The sequence below is a fragment of the Xyrauchen texanus genome, chromosome 16 (genome assembly GCF_025860055.1).
Source record: "Xyrauchen texanus isolate HMW12.3.18 chromosome 16, RBS_HiC_50CHRs, whole genome shotgun sequence".
In the NCBI taxonomy this organism is placed as follows: Eukaryota; Metazoa; Chordata; class Actinopteri; order Cypriniformes; family Catostomidae; genus Xyrauchen; species Xyrauchen texanus.
The window spans coordinates 43,149,445-43,159,453 of record NC_068291.1 but is presented as its reverse complement, the minus strand read 5'-3'; the positions used below and the strand labels follow the sequence as shown (position 1 = coordinate 43,159,453).

Below are 10,009 nucleotides of genomic sequence, written 5' to 3'. Positions count from 1 at the left end.
ATTAACTAGATATCGTTCCTTTGCAATTTAAACCAGAGATCTTCTTATGTAAATGGCGTCATTGTATTTTGTGAAATAAGCAGGATATTGCTTTTTCAACTATGTTACAGCTGATCTTTTTTTTTAGATAACAAGAACACTGCTTATGACATCTTTCAAGGTATATTTGTATATTTTATATGGATGTATATTTTACATCCATAAAGGTTGGAGTTTTTGCATAACTTCTCCTAAAACTACCAAAATTATATTTAAGACAAATGTATGATGCTGTTTACGTGTTTACAGTACTATACATACAATCGTAATCAAGTGATTATTTTATGTTTTTTAGCTGGTCACAACAGAAATGCGAGTTTTTGCACAGAGAGGTAAGTGTATGTGTATGTATTTTAATTGTATGATTTATTAATTTAAGTCTGATCAGTGGTGTGTGTTTGGTGACAATTTCTCTTTTAAGAATTTGTCACTTCAATTGTGAAACAAAATAAAATAATAATAATAAATATAGCTGCAAGCAGCAATTAACAGGGTTCAAGCCTTTTAAGAACTTTCAAAGTATGCAAAAAAGGAATGTACACACCAGTCTACACAAACACATGGCATGTTTAAGAAAGTTTGAAATGATTGTCTGTATTTGACAGCATGCAACAAAGGTTCATAGACATTAGGTTGAAAATAAGCCTGCCGTTTATGAGTTTATTATCATGTATCAGTTCAGTGATATGCGTTACGACTCATGAAAGCATCTGTCCAAACACAGATATCATAACACAGAAGCTTTGCTTTTTCACTCAATTAATTCACTGTCTGCTTCAACGATTGTACGGCTAATTCAGAGACTGAAAACAAAACATGCAGCAGTATCTATTACAGCATGTTGACTGCTCATGCATATCAAATGTGTTTATTATGACACCAGAAACATCCGACACTAATTGAGAGAGCAAACATGAAAGACTCAAAACAAAGAGGGAAAAACGTGGATTATCTACGGAAAGTTGCTTAGAGAGCGCAACAAATCTTTTGAACGTGGTTTGAACCACTGTTAAAACCACAATTGATTTTTTGGCCTTTTGTCTTACAGGATGTGGTCCAAACTATATGTTGATCGTCTTTACACAAGACTATAGCGGATCATCAATACAAAGTTCATTTCTGTGTGGACTGTGTCAGTTTTATGAAACTCTCAAAACTCTTTGTTTCCACTGATCAATCAGTAGTACAATGTGATTTCCAATATGAAGAGACAATTTCATCCCTGATGATTTGAATCAATGTGTCAATGATGAGAGATCTGCAGACCCATATGAATGATGTAACTGTTTGCAATCAGACGCTGTTCATGAAGCAATAGTCCTGTGGACTGAAAGCTGATTAGATAAACATCATATTGCATTCAGTTTCAAAGGAAACACGTTTTTCAGAGCGAGCGATGCTTTTTACTTTAAATTTCCTGCCATGGTGGGGTCATTTACTACACAATGTGGAATACAAAGAGAATAAAATAGCAATGATAATAGCGTTTGGGTCATTATCAAAATATGGTGGCAAACATGTCCATTGTGTTTTCGATTTTAGCTAAAAAAAACGATATAAAAAACATTTAGTCTCCTTTTCAGTCATGAAAAATATTTTAAATAGTCAAGAAAGCACCATTTAAATGGCATAATTCTGTATCATTGTATTAAATATTATGAAATGCTTTGTCTTTATATAGTTTTACACATTTTTAGAAGAACATATTTTAATTTGTCAATTGCCTGAAAAAAAACCTCAGCAATTAACAAGGTTCAAGCCTTTTAAGAACTTTCAAAGTATGCAAAAAAGGAATGTATTTGTATATGTATATGTACATTGTAAGTTGCTGAATTTGCAAACTGGTGTTAAATATGACTGATGTCTTGTGTTCAACAATCCTGAAACAGGATAATTGTTATGCTGGCATTTTTTTTTTTTATAATGCCACAAAGCATCCAAACTCCAAAAAGGATTTAGAAGTTTGAATATTTATTTTAGGAATTATAACACTTGGTCAAACCCACATGATAAATGCAACCCCTAAATAACTAAATAAATAACTAAAGTTCTAATTTTCTTTGGTAATTATTGACCTAGGGAGTCCTAGATGTAGTTCACAATAGCAGGTAATATTGGATAATATACACTAATTTACAAACCATTTATACAGCCATTTTGCTGAAATTGATTGGCTGCTGGCGGCCATGTTTTTTTACCATGAGTCATATTGTAGAATATGTAAGCATTTGGCCCCTACAAGTTGCAGAGTTATGAGAATTTTTGTAGTTGTAGCACCCGTATAGGCTAATGTTTTCGTGAATTTGTATGCTGACTCAAAATATGCTGTTGTACATGTCTATACACTTTCATAACATTTAGCCTTTTCCTGTGGTAGATATTGGTCAATACACACAAAAAGGATGACGTCTGACTAATTCCTTGGCTTATATCTTCGACAAATCAAAATTCCTTTGACAGCTTTTTGTCAAGAGGGTTCATAGTAGACACACACCAATTTTTGTGAGAATCAGATATACAGCCTAGGAGGAGTTGCTTTTTTAGAAAATTAGAATAGGGGAAACATTTTATAAAATGGCATAAAACAAGACATACATTTTGTAGGTCTTGGTGCAACGAATTAGAGGAAAAATGTTGAGATTATTCAACTTGGTTGCAGAGTTATTGGTAAAAATGTAACTGTCCTTTTTATAGCGCCAACTTGTGGCTGATTTTCATACAACTTGGTACACAGCCTCATTCTAACACTGTCTACAAATATCTCAAGTTTCAAAACGGTCGGCCATTCAGATTTGATGTTATTAGCTGCTGAAATTTGATTGGCTGCTGGCGGCCCTATTTTTTTCTTTGTCCGACTGATATTGTAGTATATGTTTTCCTTTGGCCCCTACAAGATGCATACCAATTTTCAACATAATTGATCATACGGTTGCGGAGTTATTCGCATTTATTAGTTGTAGCGCCCCATATAAAATACATTTTTCGTGATTTTGCGTGCATACTCAGAATGTCCTGTTTTCTATGTTTATCAAGTTTCGTAACATTTGGTCTTTTTGTTTGATAGATATTGGACAGTACGTACAAAATGGACGACAGTTGACCAATTCGATGGCTTATATCTTTGCAACGCTTCTACGAATCAAAATTCCTTTGATAAATTTTGTCAGAAGGTTTCATAGTTGTAATTTTTCATGTGAATCGGAGATACGGCCTAGGAGGAGTTTGCAATTATGCAAATTAGCGGAAACATTTTCACTACGGAAATTAAATCGAAGATATACGTTTTGTTTGTCTTGAGCGATAAACTGTTAAACGTTTTAGAATTTATGGGCCAAAACATAAACATGATCACTATAGCGCCACCTTGAGACCGATCGGGCCGAATATTTGACACAATGTAGTACTCAGGGTGACCATTTTCCCACAAAGTTTAACTCTCTATGATATATGGTTTGGTCTGCACGATCAGTTTTAGGGCACAATAATACAAATAATAAAAATCCTTACAATTACAAAAGAGTTTCAGCCCTTCGTTCTTGAACCCCTAATAATAAAACAAGTCAAGTTGTCCTTCAATTAAAATAGTCATGTTGTTAAAAAAAAATTATTCTCAGCTTTTAAGGGCAAATTACAGAATTAAAAATTTCAATAATTTGTCAGTCGGAAAGTGAAAATTTTCTGGAAATGTCATGTTTATTATCAATATCAGGTTGTTTAATCAATATTATCAGAGTGAAATAGATCAATTAAAAAAGTATTGCACACAATAATGTCCCACAGTTGTTTAAAATAGGCTGAATCAAATGTACAGTAGTATACATACAATGGAAGTATGTGGGGAAAGGCAACACACTGTTTCACAGTTGAAATAACACATTTTAACACTTAACAAAATGATATATTTCAGCTGTTAAACTGTTAAACCTGACTTCCACTCAGTCGTTTTTTGTTTGTACATTAACTTTAGCTTAACTTGTACTGAATATGTGTACATTGCACAATATATCTTCAAATTAAACCAATAAACCAATTAAATAAAATACCAATTACAACTGTGGCAAATTTTGATTAAAAACTTCAGTTTCAAAAACAATATTGATTACATAAGACTCATTTTCATCAACATAGTGGGCCTTAATGTTATATACATTACTCATAAATCTAGCAACATTCATATAAAGTAAATACATATCAAGTTAATTACAGATATGCTGCAGGGCATCACTATAAAAACAGTTAAAGTTCAGTCTACTGTATATAGTGTTACTATTAAGGCCTGTTTATGGTATTGACTTGCTGCAGTGTGTGTGTGTGTGTGTGTGTGTGTGTGTGTGTGTGTGTGCGTGTGTGACTTTGTGTGTGTCTGTGTGTGTATATGTGTGTGCATTTGTATGTGTGTATGTGTGTGCATTTGTGTATGTGTGTGTGTGTGACTGTGCGCGTGTGTGTGTATGAGTGTGTGAGTGTGTGCATGTGTGTGTGCATGTGTGTGCATGTGTGTGTGAGTGTATGTGACTGTGCGCATGTATGTTAGTGTGTGCATATGTGTGTGTACATGTGTGTGTGAGTGTGTGCATGTGACTGTGCGCGTGTCTGTGAGTGTGTGCATGTGTGTGTGTGCATGTGTGTGTATGTGTGTGCATATGTGTGTGCGTGTGTGCGTATGTGTGTGCATGTGTGTGCATGTTTGTGTGAGTGTGTGCGTGTGTGTATGTGTGTGTGTGTGACTGTCCGTGTGTGTGTGTTAGTGTGTGCATGTGTGCGTATGTGTGTGTATGTGTGTGTGTGAATGTGCATGTGAGTGTGTATGTGTGTGTGAGACTGCGTGTGTGTGTGACTGGGCGCGCGCGTGTGTGTGTGTGTGTGTGTGTGTGACTGGGCGCGTGTGTGTGTATGTGTGTTAGTGTGTGCATGTGTGTGTGCATGTGTGTGTGAGTGTGTGTGTATGTGTGTGTGTGTGTGTGTGTTCGCGCGTGTGTATGTGTGTGTGCGCGTGCATTTGTGAGCGTGTATTTATCACTTTGTGGGGACCAAATGTCCCCATAAGGATAGTAAAACCCGAAATGTTTGACCTTGTGGGGACATTTTGTCGGTCCCCATGAGGAAAACAGCTTATAAATCATACTAACTTATGTTTTTTGAAAATGTAAAAATGCAGAAAGTTTTCTGTGAGGGTTAGGTTTAGGGGTAGGGTTAGGTTTAGGGGATAGAATATAAAGTTTGTACAGTATAAAAACCATTATGTCTATGGAAAGTCCCCATAAAACATGGAAACACAACATGTGTGTATGTGTGTGTGTGTATGTGTGTGTGTGCATGTGTGTGTGAGTGTGTGCATGTGTGTGTGTGCACGTGTTTGTGTGTGTGGATTCTCACTGAGTGACCTCATGTGAACTGTACGTTTGATGGGTCAGCAGTCTGTCCTCTCCTCTGATGTCATCATGTCCTCTGTCTCTTTGTACTGTAATAACAGTGAAGACGAGCAGTGTGTTACTCTAGTAATCTGAGCTCATGTGTTTCAGAGGCATTTCACAAATCCCATTTAACATAATTTCAACATTAACGTGTACTGAGGTAAAACACGTTCGTAAAAAAACGTAGGAAGGAGACAGCCAAGTCAAACGATCTTGAAGTGAGTAAGTAGTGAAATTTGGGGTTTTGAAATTAGTCACGTAAATTGCCCAAAATGAACGTTTTTAAAAACACTGGCCAAGATTGTTTTGCGTTCCTTCACAGTAGTTTTCACAGAGCGATTCACGTTCGGTTAATCGCATGCGTAAATGCGCCCGCTTTGCTTCGGTCAGGCTTCGCTGATGTCAGCCTACATTAAAAGTTTTATTGTTTCTTTTTGCTTCCAGAACAACACATGAAGTAATAAGGAAAACATCACTATTAGTCCTTGAGATGTCCAACCCAGCATACAGTTTCACCCTCCTTAAACCCATTATTACACCCAAAAAGACATTAACTAAGAGAAAACATTCAAATCTGAGTCTATTCAAAATATAAATTAAACCTAGAAATAAAGTTTTAGGATTTTTCTGGTGCTATACACGAAAAAGACTAAACAGTTGATCATCGTGTGATGCGCGGATGGCTTGAACATGTACTGTGAGTCTCGTTTAATACTGTTTAGCCTCCCATTCAGCTGATGAAAACATGTGGTCATGATCATGGATTGCATTAAGATGTAGATTAGAAGCCTTTATTTTGGTCATAAATTATACATACATACATTTTTGCATATATGCAGTGAAATGTATTTGTTTTCACATATCCCAGCTAAGCTGGGGTCAGAGTGCTTGGTCTGATACAGTGTTCCTGGAGCAGACAGGCACCCAACAGTGGCATCTTGGCGGGGCCAAGCTTCTGCCCTTTTTTATCCTTCCACCCCTGTCCCTGGGGTGGAAGGATAAAAACGATATATATATATAAAAACGATGACACATATGTTTCTGATACTATTGTCTGGTTCCCTAAAAGGTGAGAACAAGATGCTGCGTCAGTAGCTGACATCTGTACATCTGGGTGTCAGCCTCAGATTGGGCGTGCTGGCCCGAAGGCGGCAGCCCAGTCGAGTCATCCGTGTCAGACGCCGGACCGCTCTACGATGCAGCGGCGAGCTCATCCGGCTCAGGGGGCTCAAGAGGATAGGCAAGCTGGCTGTGAAGCGAGCCGCTGTTGCCTCGAGCCCGGACGGAAGTCAACGAGCGCGCCGGGGGGCGGGTGGATCGCGGGGACGTACCCGGCGAAACCGAGCCCGCTGCCATCCCCAAATCGCCTCCATTGCCAGCCGCGTCGTCCTCAATCCTGTGGGAAGAAGGAGCGACGTGGGGGGCAACTGCAACGTTGCCATGGTCATGTTCTCGCATGCCCAGACACACGAGACAGCGCCTGTGGCCATCAGGAGCGGAGAGATCCAGGAACTACACAAGGGCGGAAGGGCGGAAAGACGTGTCCTGAAAAGGACGTTCAACGCCAGCTGTGTATTTGCTCTTTTAGAGAAATAAACTCTTTTAACTGCACCCAGGGGCAAAGCAGCACTGCCGTGCAGAGAAGGGAGAAAGCCGCCGATATGCGCCGTGGATCCAACAGCAATCGCACTCAGAGATGGGAGGAACAATGTGTGACTCGCAGCTCGCTGCATACACAACCAGTGGGCTCCGAAGAAAATTTCTGAATGAAACGGACGCATTTCCCTCCCTTTATACCCGTATGTCCGGGGGCGGGACATGCAAATTCTGTCCGTCAATTTCTCATTGGCCTTTTCTCATAGATCAGAGATGCAAAAGGCGCTCAAGAGAGACCCCTAGTGCCGCTTCTTTGACACAACGTCGAAGTGAGCGACAAACGGGGAAAGGTCATTCTTGTCAGAACACCTGCAATTCACAAGGTTTTCAGTGAATACATTTAAGTATGTTTAGTACTTTTATGCTGGTTTTTGTCCTTTTTTGGAGCGTGACCATCACTGGTCTCTCTAAACTGTCAATATGAAAAAAGGATTGGAGGATCTATCGCTTTAAGTTACATTTTACAAGAGCCAACATTCTGTATTCAATGAATTCTTTACACAGCTGTTTACGGTGTGTGTACATAGACATTGACATCTGGAATAATTGCAAGCTTCCTGACAGCTTAAATAAACAGAGAACCCATGAGAAACCACTCAACTCTTTCTGACTGTGTCTGTCTGTTCAGTAGTCTGTGAACTTGTGCAAAACTGTGCAATAAATCATACGCATGATAGAGTGAATTTCTATACGGAGAGAAAGATGAAAGAATCATGGGGAAAAATGAGGCGCTGTAAAACTGATTTGTGAGAGTAAAGCCCTACCTCGGCATTGTGATTGTGCATGGCACGAACTCAAGAGCTAAATCAAAAAAAGAAAAAGAAAATCCACTGTAAGTCGTAATGATATCCACACGATAATTTCATGCATCATCAAACTGGTCATTCCTGCTATGCAGTATATTTTCATGTTTGCATTATCACACGTAAAATATCTGCATGTCATTGCATTACAAATACTGTATACATGCAAATGTCACCTGTGCTCAAATGCTGCTGGAGCTTTTCTCAGAACTAACTTCTCTTTTCTGAGCCATTTATTGCAATGACTCTTAAGCAAAGCTTTGTTATTGTTGACATTTAATGACATTCACATTTGGCATGGGTCTTCTGTGCCCAAACAACTCTTGAATATCACCTGCCATCCTATTATAAGTATATATATATATACAACAGTTAGTTCCGGTCCTCGAATCTGATTGGTCAAGAGACGTTCCAATCATCATTCACTGCACATATCATCACTCGGAGGCTTCACTGTGTGTGTATCACTCCACTTGTGTTCATGCTGTTCTAAACTAAAGTGTAAGAGCAGATGTGTTAAGAATTATTGTTTGTCTTTTTTTTTCATTACACTTGTTAGCCAGCAGGTGGTGGTAAAAGATCATTTTTGTGTGTAATATGAGCCAGTTGGTGACGTGAAGTGAATCCGCGACTCTGTGATTACTCTCTCGTATTACTACTAAACTACTAAAGATAGGAAATAGCTTTAAACGGCTTTAAATGAAGAACTTCAGCATTACAGCTCATCACAGCTGAGAGACACAACAGACTGATTAATTGGACAATGGGTGCTGTTTAAAATATCAGAGGACTTTGTGGTTTCTATAGTGATCGACTCTTACGCACCGGCTACCGCGAAATAGGGAGAAATACCCCCGCTTGGACAGCTATTTTCCAGTGACAAAGCTGAACTTCAGAAAGCTGACAGCATCTCTGCTTGGGAGTGGCAACAAGTGATCACACACGCTCCATCTCACTCACTCACTCACACACACACACACACACACACACACACACACACACACACACACACACACACACACACACACACTCACTCACACACATCCATCCTTGTTTATCCAATAACTTGTTCGAAACAGCACAAGCCGTGATACTATTTCTGAAGAGACATTTTTGAATTACTAACAAAGTCTTGGACGAATCATTTGTTTTGAACCAGTGATGGTAGATTCTGATCGGTCACGTAATAAAGTAGTTTCATGCACAAATGCGTTTTTATGACCATACTTGGTTTTTCCTATTTTTTTTAAATGTACTTATTCATTGAACTGTTGTAAATAAGCAATATCACACTCGCAATCATGCTATATGGCCCTATATCAGCACTGCTGTGATTAGCTACGGCACTCGAATCACAGCAGTGCTGATATAGGGCCATATCGCACTCTTGCTTGTGTGATATTGCAAAAAAATTATACAAAATTTAAAAATATATATTTTTAAATAAATACAATTTTTATAATATAGATATATTTATTATTAACTAATAAAAGCCGGTTTTTTATGACAAATTCTGCATCATTTTGAGTGGGAAAGCAACAGCACAAACATCAGTAGTATTAGCAATGCATTCAATCAATATTGTGATGTTTTGTGGTATTAGTTGGTTTATCTCATTCTTAAATATTCCATCCCATATTCTGGAACACCCTTGTATAGAACTACCTAAAATGAAAAGTTACAAAGTTCAAAGGGAACTGCAAAACAGGAATGACCCAAACATTAAAGCAACGTGGTTGAAATACCTCCTGATTGTGTTTGTCGAGTCTCTCGAGTTGTTCAAGCTGAGCCGTCTGGAGTTGCGCCGTCTCCTTGGTCTGTCTCATTGCAAGCTGTCAATCAACGCCCATATTCATTTGCATAATTAGAAACTGATCTTCAGAACAAAAAATCTGAAGCAAGATTAGAAACTTTACCCTCTTTCTCTCTGTTAGAAATTTCCGTGTGTTTGTGCTGTTGAGTTCTCGAACTCTCCTGTAAAAACATAAAAGGGGAAGAAAATACCAGTTGAAATTGTTCGAGACGGCATCGTTCGGACAAAATACAAGCAACAAAATACGAGCAAAGCACGCAGGAAAGCAAGAACAAAGATATGGT

The 10,009-nt window shown here is 38.4% G+C and overlaps 1 protein-coding gene across 1 annotated transcript in view; it reads right to left on the bottom strand.

Moving 5' to 3' along the window:
- Positions 1 to 3,721: 3,721 nt before the first annotated feature.
- LOC127657389 (1-phosphatidylinositol 4,5-bisphosphate phosphodiesterase beta-4) overlaps positions 3,722 to 10,009 on the bottom strand; it is a 47,383-nt gene continuing 41,095 nt past the window's right edge. Inside the window, exons 33-36 of the mRNA XM_052146151.1 lie at positions 9,829 to 9,886; positions 9,658 to 9,744; positions 7,874 to 7,910; positions 3,722 to 5,500 (exon numbers count right to left, since the gene is read on the bottom strand). Of these exons, the coding sequence (XP_052002111.1) occupies positions 5,412 to 5,500; positions 7,874 to 7,910; positions 9,658 to 9,744; positions 9,829 to 9,886 (271 nt within the window). The 3' untranslated portion in view covers positions 3,722 to 5,411. The remainder of the gene's footprint in view (positions 5,501 to 7,873; positions 7,911 to 9,657; positions 9,745 to 9,828; positions 9,887 to 10,009) is intronic.